The 23,971-nt window shown below is 41.4% G+C and overlaps 1 protein-coding gene across 1 annotated transcript; it reads left to right on the top strand.

The window, feature by feature from the left end:
- The first annotated feature begins 131 nt into the window (after positions 1-131).
- Positions 132-23,400, top strand: ttbk2a (tau tubulin kinase 2a). Its single transcript, XM_036593807.1, has 16 exons — positions 132-383; positions 5,793-5,943; positions 7,579-7,726; positions 8,733-8,806; positions 9,234-9,374; positions 9,503-9,607; positions 10,754-10,819; positions 11,085-11,177; positions 11,269-11,394; positions 11,550-11,707; positions 12,309-12,510; positions 12,614-12,813; positions 14,359-14,920; positions 17,827-18,147; positions 19,342-20,195; positions 21,927-23,400. Exons 2-16 carry the CDS (start codon positions 5,875-5,877, stop codon positions 22,339-22,341), a joined length of 3,534 nt encoding a protein of 1,177 aa, XP_036449700.1. The 5' UTR covers positions 132-383; positions 5,793-5,874; the 3' UTR covers positions 22,342-23,400.
- Positions 23,401-23,971: the final 571 nt, after the last annotated feature.

Here is a 23,971-nt window from a genome sequence, read left to right as displayed (position 1 = left end):
GTGGATTAAAAGCTGAAACGGCTTTCCTTTGACTTTTCTTTTGGACGTTGGATTCATTGAAACGGGTGGTTCAAAGGAATCGGTTCAGTGAACTGAATCGAACTTTCCATCACTAGTGCGCAGGCACGTCACGAATCCGCAGCCAGCGAGAGATGCTGAGAGGACGGCTCGAAGAACGGGGCATTTAATAAATGTTTACGTCCTGCTTTTCCCCCACATGCCAGGACGAACAGATGCTCATGATGGTCATTGTGGAGAAGCTGTCTGCGGTTGCTTGTGGATCGTCAACATGATTTTAAGCGTATTTTGCACCAGTCTTTAACCACACCCGGCCTCGGCGCTTTCTGGATTACAGGGATTTGCAGCTAGCGCGACTCATCGAGGTGAGTAGCGGGCTAGCAGGGAAAGCAACATGGATTCAGATGGCTGAGGATATTAACGTCACTGACAGCACTGTGCCGTTACCATGCAGATGAACGCCTTCTCCAGATATTTTTACAAGGTCGTTTTGTGCTGATAGCTGTCAGAGGGGGTTTCGGTGGCATTTAAGCGCTCTAACGTTGGTAAATTTGCTGTGTGCATGTAGCAAGTCGACGCAGAGAGGTTTGCTATGCAACAAGCGGGTTGCTATTGTACTGCAGATCACATTTCGGTTAGTGGGCAGAAGGCTTTAGCTAACCAGGCTGAAGTTGGCTACCTATTCGCCAGCTGAATTTTTAAATTTTCCCGTTCCACCTTAAATGGTGTAGAAGTTACATTCTGGCACCGTAACCGCTGCACCGTTTAAGGTGGAACGGGAGAAATAGAATAAGACGCTGACTTAAGCTTCGTCTTTAGCTGGCAACTTAAACCATTTCCAGTCATGTCACATTAGCAGACCTATTGACAACATTCCACATCTTTACCAGTTCGCGTGTCCATCATCGTTATACCGACATAACTAGCGAGGCATTTTATTTACCCAAGTAAAAAATGTGCCTGCCGACGTTATCTGGTGGTCGCATTCTGAGTAGCAGATTAGCCACCTCTGCTAAAGCGCTCACAGCTATCGATAATAAAACACACGCAATTACGCCTTGACCTGAATGTTTATGGTCTCTCTGCTTATCAATTCACTTAATGTTTTGATGTTGGCTCTCTAGTCTATGACCGCATTCACCGACTGTAGTGAGATATCTGGCCGGCTATGTGGCTAACCGGCTAGCTGCTGTGCAGGGCTCCGTCTCGGTGACAGCAGTTCTCTAAACCATTTAAATCGAGCTCTCCAGCCACTTTAGTAAAAGCAGCGACACTTTCCAAATTTTCCACACAGCCTGGGCAGCTAGGTCTTCCAGCGGAAACCACGAAACTTTTTATTGTAAAATACTGATTTGTATAGGAATATCAAACACAGTTACAGATGAGCTGCCTTTGCAAAACTATCTCAGCAGGGTTTCAATATGCAAATATGCCCCCTAAAAATATCACTACATATTTTTTTAATTATGTGCTGTGGGCGTCCTGACAAAAAAAGGAAGTATTTTTTGTAAATAATAATATTAAATAAAATAATTAAAATAAAAAAGTCTTCAGTCATATCACATCAGGGGTTCACTGTTTTTATGAACTGTGAAGCACATTTCAGTGGTAAAATGTACTTGTAAAGCAATTTACAGTGGCTCCAAAACGTATTTGGGTATTTATGCTGTACTGTATTAGGTTCACTGTGTTAGGAATCAAAATGTCAAGTTGTAACAGACAGTTTTTTTTTTTTGGCGAAGTGTTCTTTCAAAAGGCAGCTTGTGTTATCCTTTGGGCTTCTTTATGGACTTCTGCAGGTTTTTTCATCAAAAAATGCCTTCGTATACTTCTAAATTCATGTAATGCAAGTTCATTGACACCATTGTAAGAAAAACAGGCCCAGAATTTAACATTTCCAGCTCTGTGCACCTCTTACAGTACTTTTAGTGCATTTCTCCACACAGAGTCCACCATCACCATCAGTGTTGTTATGCTGAAAGTGTTATATTAGGAAAAAATATCATTTAGTTAAACATTTCATAAAGTCACCTAAAGGCTCCATATCCTACATATATTTTGTATTTATTTTTTCTGCTGTTGTCCACTTATGATGTTTGGGCAGGTTTATGTAACAAAAAGTTTTCGACCTCTTGTTGTCCCTTAGAATTAAACAGGCTGTTTCTATTACTGCATTTAAGATGAATATATATGTAAATGAGCTCAGTTCTGATTGGGTGCCCTGTATTGTGCCTTATTCAAAAAGCAGTCCAGGCTGAAATCTTTCTTATAAATTCAGTGTTAGTGGACAGGGCTAAACTGCTGTAGGCTGAATAGTCAGATATATTTGAAAGTGATAGGTTTTTGTGATGTTACAGAAAACTATACATTTAAAACAAGCTGTTTTTGCAGCTTACTTTCTATTTATGGTCTGTATGAACTGAGAAGCGAATGGTACATTTTGAAACTGTAACAGTGTTTACCTACTACATCAAACTCTTTCATTTCAAAAAAGCTGCAAAAATGAAGTTTTCCATCATATGTGCAATTTAAAGTTTACCATTGGTTTAATTGTTTAAAAGTTAAGCGTCCAAATTATTTTTTGGGTCCACTGTAATAGTAAAACAGTATTTAAGCAATTAAGAAAGTGACAAGATAAGATGATACAGGACCCGAGATGCAGGTTTGAGAGGAAAAGTGAATTGAAAATTGCTGAAGAATCACTCTGTCTAATAGTGTGCATCTAATTTAAATAATGTGTCTGAGCAGATAATGTAGAATGCTTGCCTGCTGTAGTTGGTGCATTGAAGTTTGCTGACAGTGCTTTTTGTAAATGTTTACTCAAAGTAAAGTTGTTGGCACAATTAACAAATTTTTATGCCTTTTCTATATAGAAGAGCTATAGATGTAATGAAGTGTTCTCCATGTTACCACACACATCGCAATCCCAACGTACATTACGTTTCTTCCTGCATATGTACGAAGTCAGTGTTGACCTGATATTCCTTGGGCTTTGCTACCAATTTTAAGAAATGAGCCAAAGAGAGAGAGAGAGCATGAATGAGAGTAAAAAAAGAGTCTTAGAAAGCGCCCTAATGCCTTGAAATGATTCGATGCTCTATGACGTCAAACAGAAAAACAAAACAAGCTGTTCAGAACAAATGAGCCCTGTTCTCTCTCACTCACTCACTCTCTGTCTGTCTGTTTTTTTCTCTAGTACTAAAATGTCAGTAATTTGATGTGTGTTTTTACAGTCGGCGTTTCTTTTATTTGTTTATGTGAGAAGGCGTGTTGGTTTGGAGTGGCTTGCAGGACTGTATGTGCTTCAGCTTTAAAGGTCAGTGATTTGCAGATTCTTGCCGCAGTTAATGTTTTGTGAGAGTATGTGTTTGTTAGATGCACTGCATTTGAGACATTATTAGCAGTGAGAGAGTGAACATGCTGCTTGTGCGGGACAGCTGCAAGCGGCAGGCAGGGCAGCTGCAGCTCAGACTCAACAGAGACGCCTCTTTCATCCATCCGCTCCACTTTATTGCTCGGATGGCATGCTGGCTCAGGCCTCTCCTGTATCCACTACGGCCATGTTTACTCCGCTGCAGATCAGTGCGTGTTTAAATCAGTGTTTCTCTACCTGGTCCTCAGGGCTCCCAAGACAGTCCACATTTTTTCTTCATCCTTAAGTGTTGCAAGTTGGACCATCTTAGGGGCCCTGAGGACCAGGTTGGGAACCACTGATTTAAATCATGCTTAATTTTGCTCTTTTTTGTAAGTTGCTAAGAAGCCTGCCTAGCTGTGTAAACTCTAAGGTCGGCTTTTCACATTGAAACTTTAATGCAACTATGTTGTGAATTGCATTCAGCATAATTACTGTGCATCTTTACAGGTATTTTTGTCAATTAGTTGTCTGCGGTTCTGCAGTATTTGTCTTCAGTTCATTGAGGACCTCAAGGATCTTAGTCTCCTGTAAAAGTTCATCATTTGGATCCCAAAGAAATGGTCACTTTATAAATTTAGAGGGCATTAAGATGGGAGAAAATGAACAATCTACCAAAATAGATTAAATAAAAGCAGACTAACAAAAATAATGTACTGTTTAAACAGCAGTTAGCATTAGCTCCCTACACATTAGTGTTAGCTGGCTAGTTAAGCCAGCTGGTTATAAAAACATTAGGTTTGAAGAACTCTGGGTTGTCTGCTGTTCTGGCTCAGGAAACTGACAAAATGAAAAACAATCAACCTTCCATAAACTCTATCATTAGAATCTCCCTTTCAGCTATCCAGTAAACCAGTTTCTGTTAGATTTTCTTGTCAGTTAATTGTTTTTAATACTCAGGTGATGCGTCATCTGCGTTTTGATAGGCTGTTTCATGACACTTGTTCCACAGAGTTGTAACTGTTACGGATGAGTATCAAATGAGTTGCAGGACTTAGTTTCATGTATGTAGCATTTCATAGTTACTGTATACTGGATAAAAAGATACATTGCAATATTTTAAGTTTATATGATAGATAACAAAATGACCAAATACCAAGAATCAAAAATTAGTTATATTGCTTCATATTGCAGTTGCAATGAACATTCCAATACATTGAAAACACACTACTGAACACCTAATGTGAAGTGGTTAAAGACTGGTTAACGCTTTCATTCATCCATACACTCAATGGGGTTAGTCAGGATACTCACCGCACAGTAAAACATTCATTGATTGGTTAGAGGCTCATATGACTATTGCAGCTTTCTGTGATCTCAGTATTGCAGAGACTGATGTTGCATTTAAAGGAGTAATTCACTGAATAATCATATTTACACAACATTCCCTTTATCCTACATATAGTCATTTAACAAGGACATGTTTGATGTCTTGACCTCACTGATTAGCAATGATGAATCTTCTGGATCTTCTGTGACTTTATATCGTTGTTATTTAATATTGTCATTTTTGTATTTAAAAGCTGCAGATGTTACAGTACTTATTTCAGTTACTTATTTCATCGTGAAGTTTTGGCTGGAAACACAGGGTTAAATGGTTAAGGCCAGGGCGGCACAGTGGTGCAGTGGTAGTGCTGTCGCCTCACAGCGAGAAGGGCCTGGGTTCGATTCCCGGCCGGGCGACCGGGGTCCTTTCTGAGTGGAGTTTGCATGTTCTCCCCGTGTCTGCATGGGTTTAATCCGGGTACTCCGGTTTCCTCCTGCAGTCAGGCTAATTGGACATGCTAGATTGCCCCTAGGTGTGAATGTGTGTGTGATTGTGTGTGTCTGTCTGTCTGCCCTGCGATGGACTGGCGACCTGTCCAGGGTGTATCCTGCCTTCTGCCCAATGATAGCTGGAAGGAATCATTGTATTTAAAATGTAAAAGATGTGTTATATCAGTGCATTACAAGATTCAAATATAGAATAGGCTAGAATACAATCTCATTGTCCAACAACTTCAGAAATTTGTCATTAGGTTGACAGGGTAAGTAGATCACCAAGAACAGGTACCATCACCTTGTAAGTGGCTAATGTAGCTAAAATGTTACTGGGGACCTTGGCCTAGGCTATTAGTCACAAAGCCCCACAGCAAAACTAAAGAATCAAGCTTTGGGCACCAAACAGCTTCTGGCCAATTAACTATATTTGGGGTAAATGGAACATTGTGAGATTTTTCGGTTAACTGTTCCTTTAAGGAATTATATATTGACCAGCCCTACTGGATGATGTAAGACTTAAGATTAATAATTGAATAATAGGCCTAGACTTTAGGGGTTTAGATTGACCGGCTGTGTTTCTGTTGATATTTGTGTTTGTTAGGAGGCAGTGTAGGGCCCTGATGCCAGGCCCAAGCCCTAGCTGCTGGACTTAAGGGCAGAGGTGGGAGCAGTCCGGAGTCAGGATGAGTGGAGGGCTGGAGCAAGCTGACATCCTGTCTGCAGCCGTGTTCGTCAAGGAAAGATGGAAAGTGGTGAGTGTCTTTGCGCTGTCGTAGTTCGCTGTCTCTGAAATGCAAATGTAATAACTTAGTTGAACTTCTTTCGCAGCACAACAGAGTTAAGCTGGGCCTACACTAAGAGAATTTTTGTCCGTTTTGACCCCGCTTAACCCCTTCTGACAAATCTGAAGTGATTTTGCAGGTCGGGAGCTCGATCGGAAGCAATCGACAACTTAGATGATCTGGTAGTGTAAGAAGAGAAAAGAATCAATCTTTAGCCCTCCAAATGAGCTCCAGAGTGATCAGACGCCCTTTGATATTTTCAAACATTTTTAATTTTTTTACACTTCAAAACATTCTCGAGTCACGTAGTGTGAGATGGTCAGTACTCTACGAGTGATTCAAGCAGCAGCCATTGAGAGCACTAGCAGAGTGGAGGAAAAGGGCAAAGACTGATACATGTGCAGTGGACCACCGAGACAAAGGAGCTAGCTCTCAACCACATCTTTAGTTTGCACTATAACTGTGGAGCCTCTGGGAGGTTGATTTCTTATTCATAGCTGAAACTTGTTATGTGTGTTATACTCTGTCTTTGCCTTATCGTCTTCTTTGTGCACCCTCACAATAGAAAGACAAGAAATTCTGTGAAAGACTGACTTTAAGTTTGTCTTGCTATCTGTTTTACAAATCTATTAGAATTTTATAAGTCATGTAGCGTGCGCACAGTTTTACAGAGTTAACTTAAATGTTAAATGTCAATTTTTTAATCATTTTTAGTAAGTACATCAGTTTTATAATAGATATCAAATTGTATTATATTAATTGTAGTAATAACAGTAACTGTATAACAAGTCTCATGAGTAATAACGGAACAATAAGCCTTAAGGTTATACATCCTTATTAGACATCCTTTCTTGGGTTTTATCTTAAAGTAATATACCGTTTATTCCTTTATGGCCTGAACCGAAGACCTAGCTTTAGTAGTCATAGCTCTCCAACTGCCTGATGTAATATATGTTTTCAGTCTGTATACAAATAATGAGGTCACAAAGCCTAAGTTGGCAGCACTACACCGTTTCTTCTGTTATAGATCTAATGTATTGTTTTGCTTGATGAAAGTTAGTAATGACTCACATTGCTGTTCACAGTGCTGTGTGTGTGTGTGTGTGTGTGTGTGTGTGTAAGAGAGCTTGCAGTGACAGGCTGTGTTCTACTCCACAGTAGGTCTTTGTGTGAATAGTGCACAGTGACAAGCAGTGACCCTGTCCCCACACTGTGTGGTCAGGTTGTGGTGTGAGGTCAGCACTGCATGGTTTCCTGAGGTAGTGTGTTGCGTAAGCACTGCAGTGATATGGTCAGTGCTAATCCCCAGAGCACAGCTCCCACTGGGCCTGAGCCAGAAGGGTGGAGGGTTGGCAGGAAATACGTTTGCATGGTTGTTTGAGTGTGTTAGTCGTATAGTGGCACATAAATGCAATGACAAAAATAAGCTGAGCCTAGTTATATAAGAGCACCAAATAAAGGTTAAAGGACAGTTAAAGTGTAAAATTTATAAGGCAGAGATTTTGCTATAAATGCAGTGTATAAACCAGTTTCACTCCTCAGCAAAAAGCAGTAAAATGATTCAATGCCTTACTCATCTGTCCCGTTTTTCTATCATTTTTTTAGCTGAAGAAAATCGGTGGCGGGGGCTTTGGGGAGATCTACGAGGCGCTGGACCTGCTGACCCGGACCAGTGTTGCACTTAAAGTGGAGTCAGCCCAGCAACCAAAGCAAGTGTTGAAGATGGAGGTGGCTGTGCTGAAAAAACTACAGGGTGAGTAATGTTTTACATTATCACTGTAAATTTGTGGGTATGCTTTTCTGGTTTGTATATAGTAGGGAGTGTGCGAGTGGGTATCTAAATCTTGTTGTTTTTGTTGTTGTCATCAGTTAGTCATGATTTTTGTTATTGTTATTAGAGAGTGTAATGTCTTTCGTGTATTGTTGTGTATATTTGGGCCTGTGAGGGGTACTGTAACCTCACTCTGCTGATATTTCTCACTGGGCAAAGAATCAGCGATCCAGTAAAAAGAGCTTTTGTTTTTTTGGGAACCTTCACCCGCTTTACCTCCATCTGCCCCCCAACCTCCTCTCTCCTCTCTCTCCTATCTCTCTCCCCTCTCTCTCTCCTCTCTGCTTAGTGGAAAATCAATGTGTATGGATCATGTTTGCTTTGTAATGGCCTGGCCTTCGAAGCTGTGTGGTTCTGTTGCTTCCTGAGGGAAAAGGAGTGTAACTGGAGCTCTACCCCCTTCACAAGCCTGTTTCTCAGCAAGAGAGACATTAACAAAACACAGAGACTCAAACATCTCATGGCGATGGATAAAACAAAGAAAACCTGCAGCCTTTTTTAAATGAGTAAATAATCTCAAGAAGATGTGTAAAAAGACATAAAAGAAGAGGAATGAAGTATAGGGAGAGCTTGAGCTGAGCTGAGCTAGAGCAATATGTTTAAGAGAGAGAGAGAGAGAGAGAGAGAGAGAGTGAGAGAGTGAGTGAGTTTGTGTCCAGGCTGTGGGGATGAGGCCTGGCTGGTTTCCCTGTGCTGCCCAATCCCCAGAGAACAGAACCACTCTGAACATTCCCATAAATCTCTCTGAGCCGCATGAGCCTGTGGGGAAACAAGTCCACAGTCAAGAGAAGGAAATGTATACAAATTGGCATTACTTTGCAAGTGTGACAGAATTATGCAGAAAAAGTAAATATTTTGCTACTTTGTTTAATTGTACAAGCATTGTGTTTGAGCACTCCTTTATCCTTTTGTCCTTTTCCCTCTTCAGGTAAGGACCATGTGTGCCGCTTTGTGGGATGTGGTCGCAATGACCGCTTCAACTATGTTGTCATGGAGCTTCAGGTATGGTCTTCTAAATCTATATTCTTTACACGGTTGGCCTGACCTCCAGACCCAGATTAAGCAAAGCCTAGATTAAATAGGATTTTTAAAGGTGAAACACCATTGCAGCGTTGCAATTTAGCCCAAGACAAGATTTATATCCAAGGAGTCAGCCCTAAATGTGATCTTATAACTGTGCTGTTAAAGTCATGAATCACCAAAGCAGTGTCACAGAGAACATGGAAATTATTGTATGTTTTAGTGATTCCACTGTTGAAAACCTCTGTTGTGGTACAAAATAGTGACCTACCTCATGCAGCAAAAGTTGATTAGAGCTTTAGTGACTTTAACAAATTCAGTGAGCAAACACAAATGCATCTGAAACCATGACATTGTGAATTCAGTTGTGCAACATGTGATCTTATCTGGAGCTCCCGGGTGTTTCTAGGGTCGTAATTTGGCGGACCTGAGGAGGAGTATGAACCGTGGAACATTTACGGTCAGCACCACACTCAGACTGGGCCGGCAGATACTGGAAGCCATCGAGAGCATCCACTCTGTTGGCTTCCTACATCGAGACATCAAACCAGTAAGCCAGCACAGCTCTCTGACAGCCTGATGTTCATCTGAGGGCAAGAAACTGTTTACCTACAGACTGTCCTCGCATATTAACAGTAGAAGTACTGTAAACCTTGCCATGTTTTAGCATTGTTTCAGTCCAACTTCGCCATGGGCCGTTTCCCCAGCACTTGTCGGACCTGCTACATGCTGGACTTCGGTTTGGCACGCCAATTCACTAACGCATGCCAGGAAGTCAGACCGGTCAGTGGCCCTGCTGCTCTCTTTTACTGTTTATGAGTGACTGCTGAGTGAGTGTGTCGTTTTGTATCAGCTTTTAGTACTGCGGATATGGACTAGACAGTGAGACCCTGCTCACATTTTCTTAAACATCTGTCTTGAGTGAACTGATCATAATGTAATGCCCTTTACACCTGCCATTTCCATGTGTCTTGACTGTGACCTCATGAGATCAGATTTCATGGCTGCAGGAGGGATCCCATGCACATTTACTACATCAGTCTCGCTCTGTTTGTTGTCAGAAAATAAGTGTCCCACAAGTCCTTGTTCGTGTACATGTACAGGCTTTTAACCAAACTTTAGATCGTGTGGACTGCTAACAGAACTTATAAACAAACAGGAGAGGAGACAATTAAAGAAGCTACGCCAAGCAGCCACTCTCATCTCCTCTGTGATGACACAATTGATTAGACGGTCCTTCAATGTTGTCAGGGGGGGCATCAGGATGCTTAAGTGCGCTGCAAATGTTATTTATGTCCAGTTCACACCAGTACTTAATGCTGTCCACTTTTGATCAGATCACTCAGGCAGTATGTTGATGCCAGGCATAACTTGCTAGATGGTTTCTAACTAGAAGTGGGCAATATGACCAGGACCAGATCATCAAATTAAAGGCCCTCGGGCACAAATGTCTGTAGGGCTCCTGCCTGGCTACCTGTTTGCTGGTCAATGCATTTTATATGATATCACAGAGGGTTACATGATGCCTATGCAGCACCACAATGGCAGCATGCTAACCATGGTGTTGAGTGCATCTTACAGCTATAAACACCAGCTAAAGTAAAGTAAGTGTGTCAGAATATCATGCTACATATTGTGTATTATGAAAATGTTTTTAAAGATTTTGATATTATATTTTTTGCCAGATTGCTCAAGTCTGCGCTGTATAACATGCTGTAATCTACTGCATTATCTATAAAAATTCTAAAGAACATTCTAGCAGCCACGCTGAAGTCTTTTCTTTACATTTGTCAGTTCCCTTTCATTAATATATATATATATATATATATATATATATATATATATTCTCTATTTTTGTCAAATTTTTCATCTTAAGTTCTCCATGTACATGGCTTGCAATGTAATGTTCTCCTGTGTTCTATTTGTTAGCCTCGTCCTGTGGCAGGGTTTAGGGGCACAGTACGATATGCTTCCATCAATGCTCACAAGAACAAGGTATGTACATTTTCTTTATCACTTTATTGTTAGTTTGATGCCAGTCGGCTTGAAAAGATAATGGCGGACTTTTCTACTGTCTTCTAGAAAATGCAAAGTTCTGTTGCATGAAAAGTCTTAGCCATACTGTCCCTGAAAGGGTGATACCTTGCTATCACCTGCGCTACATGTGATTTCTCAGTTGTTCTCCATTGTCGTCTCCTAACATAATAGCTGTGCAAATAAATCTTGAATGTAATTGTTGATTGTGATATTGATATTGCAGGAAATGGGCAGACATGATGACCTGTGGTCTCTGTTCTACATGCTGGTGGAGTTCTTGGTTGGTCAGCTGCCTTGGAGAAAAATCAAGGACAAGGTGGGTGCTGCATAGAGATGAGCACCAGAATCCATTTAACGCTGTGCCTCCCCATTTACATTTGATTATGATGTGTGTATTTACTCATTAGGAGCAAGTGGGGAAGCTGAAAGAGACTTATGACCATCGCCTCATGCTGAAGCATTTGCCCCCAGAGTTTAGTGTCTTTCTGGACCACATTAGCAGCTTAGATTACTTTACCAAACCAGACTATCAGGTGACGTATATTTTGGAGTCATACATGTATGTTCTAACCTTGTATATTCTGTTTATTTACCCTTATGAAACTTTATGATGTTCTTTTGTGATGTTTTATGAAATGCCTACTGTGTTTCTCAGAATGTGTGACGAGTGTCTTTGTCTCTGTTGTAGCTTTTGATGACAGTTTTTGAAAACAGTATGAAAACCTATAATGTAGTGGAGAATGACCCATACGACTGGGAGAGGACAGGCACAGATGGCTCTCTGAGCATGAACACGGCCGCCAACACGCCTCAGCACCACACACGCCTCACGCCAGCCCACATGGGGTAAGTAGTACCCCTTTAGCGTTGGTAGTTCAAGCAAAGTTAATGCTAATAATAGCAAATAATAGACAATATGACATAGGGTTGTCATTTAGGATCATTCTTACTAATATTTAATTTCTTTTTAGCCACATTACCTGTGCTTGAGTTGAACCATGTCTTTAAAGTTTGTGATAGTTAAAGTGAAGTAACTGTGGAAGCCATTTCATGCCAGATAGAGGAGAAAACATCACCTAAGCTTTTTTTCTGTTTCTGTCCGTAATATGTCAAAATATTGACTCCTAAAATAATGACTTATCAATATATTGGCTGACTCAAAATAGTGACTTAATATCTTGTAATAATGGCTTATTGTCCCAAAGTACTCACTTACTTACTTTCTTGAAATTTTGGTTGTAAGCTTCCATCACTTGTTAGCCTGATTAGCCTCATAGCATCAGTGCAAAACTAAAGAAGCAAACCTCAGACATCAGATATGTCAACTATATTAAGGATAAGGGGGAAATGCATTTAGATTTCTTGCCATATTATCACTTAAAAAATACTGTTTTTAATGAATAAAACCTGTGATATGAATGTTGTGACATGGTTTGCTCTCCTCCAGCATGGCAAATGCCTCTCTTTTGCCTGGAGATCTTCTGAAGGAGAACACGGATGAAGTCCTGCAGGATGAGCAGCTGAGTGACGGAGACAATAACCCTGCTCCAGAGCGCCTGCCAGACTCTCCCAAGCTGCCTGTGAGAAACCAGGAAGCTGATGTGTGGGAGGATTTGAACCGCAATCGCATCCGCCTCACTGGTTGGAAGGTGCCAGCTCCACAGAAGATTACTTAAGTCTAGGTGATTGCACATATTACTTCCGCTGTTGATTTTTTTGGATTCATGTGTTTGCTCTGCTGTGTATTTGTAGGGGCCCACAGAAGAGGAACACAGTAACCGAGGCAGTCCGAGCCCTCACGCTGGCTCTCCTGTGCGGGTGCGTTCTGAGGTGATGCCCTCAGATAAAGATGCTCCTCTCCTAAGGAAACTCCGCAACATCCACAGCTTTGAGCTGGAGAAGAGACTAACCTTAGAGCCCAAGCCCAATACAGAGAGGTTTGTGGAGGCATGGTGAGTCTTTATTGCCCCTGTGTACACGGTAATCCCATTTAATGCACTGAGGCCCAAATAACAGAGGATAAGTGCAACAATGCAATACTTTTACAGAGTTTCAGAATAACAAATAAGCCAGTTTTTATTTCCAGGTTGTAAAGTGTTTTAGCTTTTGTCAAAACATATACATTTTGTGTGCCCAGAGCAGTAAGTGCATTAAAAGCTAAGAAAAGAATGTTGCTCATATTAGGGCAACCTGAAGTATAGAAGTTTGGTTAAGTTTATCAGTGGGATGTCTGTATTAAAAATTTTACACATTTCCTCAGTAATTATACTCTCACAACCAGATAGCAATAAAAAAAAATTACAGCACAATGGGTTACTATTGGGTTGTAGTATTTTCTACGAACCTAGATGTTTGCATCACACATGGTTATGCTCAGTACACCACATGTAGTGGTGTGTGATTTTGTTGCGCATTTTAAAGCAATTGCCAGTTTAGCATGTTTTACCCAAAATGAATTGTCTTTCCTAACTTTTCAGTCTGGTTTCCAAGTAAAACATAGCAGTATATCTTCTACCACACTTATTTTAAATGACATACTTACTACCATAGACAGGAAAAAATGTTCTTCAATATAGTTGATTATTTTCTACTTTTAAAAAATCTGCAAAATATTGAGTTTGCCCACAATGCTACTAGATGAGTTCAGAATTATCTGTCTGAAAGACAGTAGTGTGTGGCACTGGCAAAAATAAATCAGACCTGTTACAAGTAACTAAAGGTGTTCCTCAGGGCTTAGTCCTTAGATCGATGTGGAAAAATTGCAGTGCTCTTTTAATGCCTTCAAACTGCCTTTTACAACCATAAACTAGTTTTAAGTGCAGAAAAAAATGAATTCATGCTTTTTCCAGAGCTTCTAACATTGTTTTTAGTACTGTGAAAATCAGTACACTAAAGGAATCCAACACCAAAGAGTAACTGAATATAAGTACCTTGGCATATGGCTACACAACAGTTGTACTTTTTTATGCCATATTGATAGCCTCACAGGCACATTGAGACAAAAACTTTGGTTCCTATATCAACACAAAATGCGTTTCCTGATGTACACTAGGAAAAGGATTGTTGAAGCAACATTAATGTCTACTCTTGATTATGATGACACAATTTATGTATGTGCATCTGCTCATAACCTTAGATTCAGTCTATCAGACTCCTTACTCCATGAAAAAGTGGGTTGGTCCTCTCTGGCTGTACATCAGGAAACAAACTGGCTTTTGTTTATTTACACAGCACTCATTGGCCATATGTCATCTTATAGTTATGCTTACTGTAAATAACAGAAATTCAGCAGAGAGTTTTTACTGAACTGGGAAAATCCCCCTTTAGCTGCAGTGCAGACATAAGCTGAAATTTTTACAGGGTACTCTAAAGCTTTGTTTCCCTGAAACTTTTAATCTCTAACCATCTCTAGTCTCCTCAGCCTACAAGTGTTTTATTTGATCTTAGTTAGTTCCTACTTAAATTTTTTCTTTATATATTCTTTATATGTGTTGTAGCGGTACAGGGAAGCAAGCATCTGGTTTGGCACAGGAGAAGGAGGGCAACGTGGGTGGGGTCCCGGCAGTGCCCGCTGTTGCTGTTCGAAGTGAGCGAGTGTGGCACTATGATGAGGAGCTTCTCTCCTCACCTAAACCTGCCTCCCCTGGCTCTCCAGAGCAAGGCGACGGTGCAGCCAGCAGCGGCTTCGTGGCCCTTAACCTGAGCTCGGGCCGGCAAGATGTGGACTCGCGTGACTGGGTGATGGTGGAGCGTGCTTCTGAGCTGCAGGACTTCCGTGAGGCGGCTGGCAGCAGCCCTGGACCTGAAGCTAAACTGACCAGCAGTCCTTCAGAGGAGCCGGAGGAAGAGCCTGAGGTGCTGCAGCCAATGGATGAGTCTCCAGATAAGGAACGGACCACCCCCAGCCCTGCACAGGCTGACCTTTTAGCCCCTGTGGCTTCATCACTGGCCCCTCCCAGAGTGGAGAGGCTGGAACTGAGTGTGGGGCCTGCAGGCGGTCTGCCCCTAGTCACCCCCACCAGCCCTGCTGAAGCACTGGCCGAGGGGGCACTCACACAGGTAAATTACCTCACTCACTTCAAGCTATCCACAGTGGTATGGAAGCTCATTCCAACCAGGTAGAGGAGAAGGTGGTTTCTAGCAGCAGTATGTCAAAATTTTGAATTCGTTTCATGAGATAAAGACATGTTTCTCACAATTTTGATGTAGCACCTCGAAATATTTTTTAAACATATTGACTTAGTATCTTGAAATATTGTCTTAGTATCTCAAAATATTGACTTAAAATCTAACAATAAAGACTTACTATGCCCAAATAAATAAAAATAGAAAAATAGAAAAATAAAAGCATTTATATTTAACTCATTACTTTGACATAGTAAGTTAAAATGTTGAGAAAAATATTTCAATTCTCAATATTTGAGAAAAAAGTAATTATTTCAAGAGTCCAAATTTTGAAGTACTGGTACCAGAAACAGAGAGTATGGGGGGGGTGGATATGGCAATTATGTGGTGGGAATGGGCTTCCTTACTGTAAAGGTTTGAGAGCATAACCATCAGGAACTTATGCAGGCATGTGTCCTGTGCTGCTTTGCTTGACTGTTTGCCTGTTTTGTGCCTCTAATAGAAGCTTTGCCATTGTGGAAAAAGATTGGGTTACTGAACCCCCTGTGTTTTGATGAACATCTGGAATGTCTAACCGAACCCTCTGATTTTAATGACCTTCTTATGTGAAGTATTTAGGCCAGCATTTTACTTGTCTCTCTGTTCTAACAGAGTTTTCCATCCAGTAACTCCTAACAGCTGTGATACTCCTGCTCCCCAAAGTGCTAAACTGTGCTAAAACACAAAATGTTTCACTACACACACATTATCAGGCCCAGCAGGCTGCTGCTGCTCTCAGAGGACTGCTCGCACATCAGCTGTGCTAATGAGAGCTCACCTGATCCCAGGCACAGCGTGTTACCTGAGCCACTGTCTTCATAGGCCAGGTCAAACCACAGTGTGAGAGAGGAGCTCACTCATGCTCCTTAGGCAGCCTTATTTTAGCTGCACATGTGCGGTAGCACGCTAGCTGTTAGATGCGCACGCTCCACAGTAGGGCTGGTGTTGCCAACAGGCTCATAATTCAATAAAGGGCTGAAAGATTAATCATTTTTATATCAAAATCACAAGCAGTAGCCTACAAGTTAAAAGTGGGTAATTTTAACGTGATAACCTGGAGCTTGTAAACTGCATTGTAGATGAGTTAGACCAATCAGAATCAATCAAACACCCACATAATGCATACATGATAACCACAATTAACTGGTAGTCTTGTGCGTTACATTCAGTGTCCAAGCCAGAAAAAGGTGATATTCTGGTCTTTGGCCAAAAAACAAGCCTGAACCTTAATTTATAGTAAATAATCACAATTTAAATCACAGTCACATTAGTCATCAATTGCAATTAGATAATTTCCTAAATTTGTTCAGCCCTGATTCAGTACTAATTCAATACATCAAGATACATCATGATGTTGTAAGTGGTCAGTCACTATAGTATATGTGCTTTTGTAAATATATAGCAACGACTACCCTAGTATAGAAGCTATAGAAGAAGCTTTATGAGATTTTTACTGGTATTTTTTAGCTACTGCCATCCATAGGCTCTAAGCAAGTACTTCATCTACATTGGTTGTATTGGTTGTGTCATTCATTTGCAGAGCCACACTTTCATAAATTCACTACAGTTTATAGGATGTGCATTTTTATCCTTGATTTTTATCCTTATTTATTGATTAAAAGTTTGGTGAATTGGTAAAGATAGTTGGCAATTTGGATGAAGGACATCCTACACCAACTCACTTAGAGAATGTCCAGTCAAGTCGTAGATATCCATTAAAAAAGCAAAACGTACAGTTTGGTTCTTGCAGCCGTAGAACATTCCAAAGCTATGCTCAGGTTGCTTTTTTAAAATAAGTTATAATTTTTAAAATCAAGAATGTACAAGAATGTATTAATGTTCAACACAGGCAGCAGATTTTCTGGAGGATTATAAAGGTTAATCCAGTGGTTTTTCTATTTACAGTTTTGCTACTTCTTTATATTGTGCTTGTAGTCTAATATCTCACTTTTAAAAGTATTAAACAAAAGCAGAGATTTTTTTTTATTTTTAGATATTAATCAGGCATAATTGCTCTTACTCAAGAAAAAAATAAAGACATTGGATTAGTCCATTTTGGACTAATTATAAAAAAAAAAATTATTTGCAAAGCCATTGTGAACCCATGGTGTAATCTTTAACTATTTACATTCAGAAATGAATATTTCACACACACATGCTGTAAATGTAGGAATACTACATAAAGTTCAATTATTTTGTAGGCAACTAAAAAAATTTTAAATAATTAAAAATTATTAACTTTTTTTTTCTTCTTTTTTTTTATGAAGATCTATGACATGACTGGACAGTGACTTTGGCATGGAACGACCCAGGATGATAATGCATATTTTAAAGTCTCTTCCTGGTCTTTTTTTTACTGTAAGGAAAAGAGCTTGATGGACACAAGCATAAATACATTTTTAATGAACCCTTTTAAAAGGCTACCCAGTTTATCTTTTTCAGGTACTTTCCAGCGTTATCAATGAAAAAGCTATGCATGGTTTGTAATTTTTCAGTAGTCCATTTTTTGCTCTTTTTTTTAAACAATTATTGATCAGCAGTATAATCAGAATATTACTTGATTACGACAAGGCTGATAACACAGCTCTACCCTGCAGCTCTTTTTGTAGATCTGTAATAGAGTGCCTTTTCTACAAATAAGTTTCTCCCACAGAACACACTAACCTGTTTCCCCCCTGCTCATCTACTTCCTGTCCTACGTACACCTTCCACTACCTGCCCATACCTTACTTATCCCCTTTTCCTCTCACTTCTTATCCACTCCCTGCCTCACTTCTCTCCTCCTCCACCTCCTCTCCCAGCTCCCCACCTCCCCCCCATCTCTGCCTGAGGAGGTACTGGTCCGGACCAGCAGCCCGCTACTCCTGCGCTCCCCCAGTCCTCACACCGTCCTCACCACGCTGTCGGACCCCCTGCAGCAACGCTCTCCGCCGGCCCTGCGCCGCAGCCAGTCTGCAGACCACCATCACCACTACCCTTCCTCCTCTTCTTCCTTGTGCCACGCTTCCCAGCCCCGCTCCACCCGGTCTCCTGGCCACAGGAAGCTGCCGGCCATCCCGCCTGGTGCCGCCCACACCAAGTTCCCTTCAGTCATACGCATCACCCGTGCCCAACTGCAGCAGGTGAATACCCCTCTCCCGCTGTCCGACCACCACCACCCCCTCACACGCTCATATCACACTTTTGTTCTCTCCCCTCGTCCTGGATCCAACTCTTACTTTGTTATCAGTTTGTGTGGAACCTGGTGTACTGTTGCTTTTGTTATCCTGTTTTCTGGAGGACTCTTTTTCCTTAGGAATCCCCAAGAATACCTATGCATGCTCAGATGTGGTTCTTTGGCATGCTCAAGTGTTCTTATCAGTGCAGATGTGGCATGTGAAAAGGGATAGAGGAACTGGAGGTGCTGGATTGTTTAACTGCAACTGCTAAAAATAACAACAGTAATATAAAAAATAATAAAAAAATAAAGTATAATATAGGGATGTGTTGATAGAAAAATGTAATATCACAATGATTTATATATTTTTTTGGATTGTCTTAATGAGCATCATGTCTTTGGTTTGCCGTAGATTTTGTTATTTTGGTTGATCCTTGTTATTCTTGATAGCACGCATATGAAAAGCTAGCCCTGCAGCTTAGTGGGACCACTTGTGAAACCGGTGCTGCTCCGCATGTCGAAAAAATCAGCAGTGAAACTGCACCTTGTTTGACTGTGATGGTTTTTCAGTGTGTCCACAGTAACAACATAGTGTGTGTTGAATATCATGGGATATCTTATCATTGAATTCCGGCACATATCTAGTATAACAGTACTATAAAGGATCATACAAATCTTTGTGTGCTTGTTGTAAGATGAAGTTCATATTTTTATATATACTGGTTAAAATTTCAGCACCCCAGCCTTCACGTTCCTTTTAAGTCTTCTGATCAACAGTCTAGTGCAATTTTGAAATCACTTAACTGTCTGACTAGCTGTCTGCTTTGGTCTTTACATTGTGGTGTATGGTGTCTGTTGCTGGTTTAATCATCACATTCATATTATGATTTAATTTGTGTTTCTGAAATCATAGTCCAGTGTGTTTTTCTGTGCAGACATGAAGCTCCATATTCAGACTGAGTTTAGTGTCTGGTGCCGTATATGTTGCTGAAATAATTTAAGCAGCATAAACAATGTACTAATACCTTTCTTCCACTTTGTTCTTTCTTCAGCTCTGCCTTAAGATAACTCAGTCAGCAGCATGCATGTTTACTCTCATTCTCTCTCATTCTCTCTCTCTCTCTCTCTCTCTCTCTCTCTCTCTCTCTCTCTCTCTCAGCTGACAGCTCAGCGTCCCTCCGTGTTATCCTCACAATCAGCGTCTGACAGTGCGCCACAATGCCCCCTGCTGGAGAAACATCATAATGGTGATGCCCTGCCACAAGACATTACAGCAGACATCCATTCCCCTCAGGAGCAGCCTCGCTCCCATCCTGCCAGCCCCTCCAGTGCTGGGGCAGCACAACTGACAAATGGGGATAAACCTCCACAAGTACCCAGCCCAGTGCCAAGCCTGGAAAGCCCACCCCACTCACCCCAAAGTCACGTGCTAATGAATGGTCACTCCCCTCCTACAGACACCCCTCAAGAAGATCTGCTGTGTGAGATAAAGGACCCCGACAGGGACTCCGGCTGCCCTGATGGTCCTACAGAACCCAACCAGCGCCCCCCACTGGAAGAGAACGGATCTTCTCCTGCCCAAAGCGCTAGCCCAGCCCCTGGCCACCGAATCAGCCGCATCCCTGTGCTGGAACTATCCAGCCTGCTGCAGGATGTGCCTCCAGGCTCCGCTAAAGAGAAGCTTCTGCAGAAGAGAGCTCAGCACTTACCCACCTCGCCCTGCGCCTCACCCTCACTCTCTTCAGACAGGCGGGCCATCCTAGCAGCTGTCCAGCGTGACCCCCTCTCTTCTGCCTCTGACCGTTCTCAGGATGACGAGTCCCTCCCAGGCTCGCGTTCGGACCGACAGGGAGACGACGCCCCCTCGCTCTCATCCTCCTCTAGCCCACTGTCACGCAAGAGTAAGATCCCCCGACCTGTGATCCCTGCTTCCTCCCAGGAGGCACAAGCTAGCCAATTCTTGCCCCGCCCGCCACCTGGCAAACCACCCATTCGCCCAGTCGTGGATGGCAGGTAAAGAGTGCGTGCTTTCCAATTATTTGAAGGAAAAGTCTGGTGATGCATCTAATTTGCATAATGTTCCCTTTTTGTCAAATGTAACTAGCTGATCAGCCAAAAGACATTTGGTGTCTGAAGTTTGGTTTATTAGTTTTGACCTAAAGCAACAAGCTAATGTACTTAACAAGTAATGAAAGCTTATTCCACACCAGTTAATGGCACACCTGAAACATCATTTGCCTCAACTGCATTAAGTTGTTAAGGAATCTCAAACATACTTGCTTATGGGTGATAAAATACTATGTTATGATACGGTATGACGTGTTTTTCTATAAAAAGTGAACAAAAGAAGTCTATTTGAGAAACAAATGGTAAATTTGATTGAATAGAATTTTTTGCAAAACTACCGTGACTGCCGTGATGCTGTACCACAATAAAAATCACACATTCACCTCAAACCAAGTTGTTAAAAAAACATAAATATTCTTGCTTAAGGGTGATAACAGTATGGTATATCAGACTGTATGGTACACTGATGTCTATAAAAATGGACAAAAGCAAGCAAGGATGCACTGATGTAGACATTTTGGGTCTTGGTAAGTCCCAACCATTTCCCCAACATTTCAAGAATTTTACTTCAGAATGGAAATGTTACTAAGCACTCCCGAATCATATGAAAAAATCTGCCTGTCCCTTTAGCACAAATCATTATCAGCTATGCCCAATCTATTAAGTCTGGATGGTGTCCAGTAGTACCTGTGTAAAATGTGACACTGAATGAATTTTCCTTTAACCTCTCTAATATTTCTGCCTATGCTTAACATGATTCTCACCCCCACATCATCAATATTACAACTCAGATATTTTTGCCATATTGTTTTATTTCCACGTTTCACTCATTAACTAATTAGATGCTCTAAAGAATACAGATCGTTGTTAGCTTCATGTTGCAGATTTAAGTATTTAGTCACAGGGTTACTTTCTCTGACCTTGAATTTATCCTGAATATATAATGCCTTATTTGTAAGTATTTCCAAAAGTTCTATCTCCACAGTTATATTTCTTTATAAAACTGGGATAGGACATTAATACCCCATTTTCATACAAATCACTAACAATATTTACCCCTTTAAATTGACATTGTTTTCAGTACAATGTTTGTTTACCTATTCATATTTCTGGATTATGCCAAAATGAGGCATATAGATGCTTAAAATCTGATATTTTAAATGCTTAATGAATTTTGGTCCAGACATATCTGGAGACAATATAGGATTTGAATTAACCTGGTTTGCTGTACGTTGTGAGAGGATGTCCAATGGATGATATGGTGAGGCCAGGCTTTGCTCTATAGATATCCATTCTAACATGGACTTCTGGCACCAATGTTTAGCCGACTTAGCTATGTCTCTTACATTCTCACATCAGATAGTATTACTTTAATTGTCAGTTGCTGGAGTGATGCTGGCACGTTGTTAAGAAATCTCTTACTTAGACTTGTTTATTGTTTTCTTTCTGCCTACATAAGTCTGGTGTAAAACTAACAAGGCAGACTTTGGACACCAGACATGCCTTGGCCGATCAGCTAATTTGGGGAACAGGGACAAAAGTCACTGAACTATTCCTTCAAACTCATTACTGAATAAATTTTTACATGTACAAATTACATGTAAAAATTGTACATGTAAATGTACATGTACATTCATATCATAGTCCTTTTTGTTTTAACTATCATGTTGTCCACAGGCTACGGCGATACAGGTTTCGTGCGGGTAGCACCAGTGACTCAGACCTGCTGACCTGTCTGGCTCAGCTGATGCAGAGCAGTTCAGGCCGCGCCTCCTCCCCACACGGCTCGCAGCCTACGGGTCCCAGGCTGGTGTGTGTCGGCCACTCAGCCACTCCTCACCACCACCACCATCATCACCACCAGCGCAGCTCCAGCGCCTCTCCCCGCAGCTACTCATCCCTGCAGCGCTCCGGCAGCTCCTCGCCATCCCGCCACGAGCCCCGCCCCGCCTGCACAGGACGCAGCCGCTCACCCCCCAGCTGCTCCGGCTCTCCACCCATGCGGCGCACGCACACCCACACCCCCCTGCATTCGCCCCGAGCCAAAGCCTGCAGCCGCGAGCCCAAATGCTCCAGCAAGCTGAGCAGATAGTCAGCCATCCCCTTCCCAGCACCGCCCCCCGAAAAAGCTCCTCTCGCTCGAATCACCAGCGGACCAGCACAGGAGATAGATGCTAGTGGGATCTGGAGCAATGGATCCTTGTGCTTGCTCTCGCTCCAGTAACAGTATAGCTTAAAAACAATATACAGTACTGTGCAAAAATCTTAGGCCACTAAGAAAACTAAATTTATAGTTTATAGAATTATTTATCAGGAAAAAAGCTTTTGTTCGCTCAGAAGAAAACTAACAGAATAAATACTAATAAACATTCATATGATAAATTGTCAATGTGTTAGCATAACAATGTGCAAACAGGTAGTCAAAACTTCATTTAAGTTAACTTAAAATCACTTAAGTTCACTTAGTTAGTTAAACATAACAAATACAGTATGATGATGAATCCAGGCGGTGGTTGGGGTTCTTAGAGGAGAACTGTAACCAACTTACAAGATACCAATATCTTTTTGAAAAGTTTGTGTTACTTTTTGTTGTATTAATCTTTATTTACATTAATGCTAATGTTAAATGGTGGTTTTAATGAACAAAAACATACTCTCTTCCCGGATTTCCCAGTTTTAAACAACTTTCTTGGCCACCCTAAGACTTTTGCACAGTAATGCATTTCATATACAGTATCCCATCTTACTACCACAGCTCTACAGTGTTCTACTCATTAGTTTTGAAGCCGCTTCCTGTGTGCCATTTAAGTTAGAGCAGTGATACTCAGTTTAGGACCCCTGTCCTGCATGTTTTAGTGTCTTTCCTGTTCTAAAGGCAGTGTGGTATGGCACGGTACTATTACTACAAACTCAGAACATCCATACTCTGGATGAGTACCTATGTCTATTTCCCATCGCATCGCAGAAACGTGAATGTAGGCAGGGTTCTGTGGAGGTCACATAATTTGTCAAACAACAGTAGTGTTAACAGTTAATACAGACATCAGTAGCAACTGTGGACAAGCTTCAGGTTCTGATATGCTGCACCTTTAATTCGGCATTTGGTTTTATGTGTAAGTCACAGACAGCGATTGTGACTAGCTTATGGTTTTTTTTTGGGGTTTTAATGGCAGTCATCCAGTTCAAGTGACTATTTGACGATTGTGTTTGACCAAACAGTGGTCTACACTACTTCTAGCGCCACCCTTATTGTACTCTCTGTACCCCAGCAAGAAAACTAACTACATTCAGCTTGAGTATGGCAGTGACAATGCCAAAAAATGTGAGATCACAGATTTATAACCATACCGTGTTGTACTGCACTGCCCAGTGGAAAAACGTCTCAACACATCTACTTCAACTCAGGGCTTGTTTATTAGCTTATTAGTTGGATCAGGTGTGTTAGAGCAGAGAAAACACCAAAATGCCCAGCCCCCGTTTCAATACCAGTTTTATCATGCCCTCGTCCACTTGGCCTCACCATTTCCCCCTCACAGGAATCCCAGACGCCATCTTAAGGACTGTTCTATTATTTTATTCCCTAAAGCGAAGGATGCTAGATAAGTCTTCTGAGGGGTGAGGGATCGAGTGAAAACGTCAACTTCAGCAGCAGAGCTTTCTTAGAAATTCAGTCTGATGCATTTTCCTTTACAAACCTGAAAATATAGCAGACAAAGCTGTTT

Source organism: Colossoma macropomum, unplaced genomic scaffold (genome assembly GCF_904425465.1).
Source record: "Colossoma macropomum unplaced genomic scaffold, Colossoma_macropomum, whole genome shotgun sequence".
Classification (NCBI taxonomy): Eukaryota; Metazoa; Chordata; class Actinopteri; order Characiformes; family Serrasalmidae; genus Colossoma; species Colossoma macropomum.
This window is presented reverse-complemented; position numbering and strand designations above follow the sequence as displayed.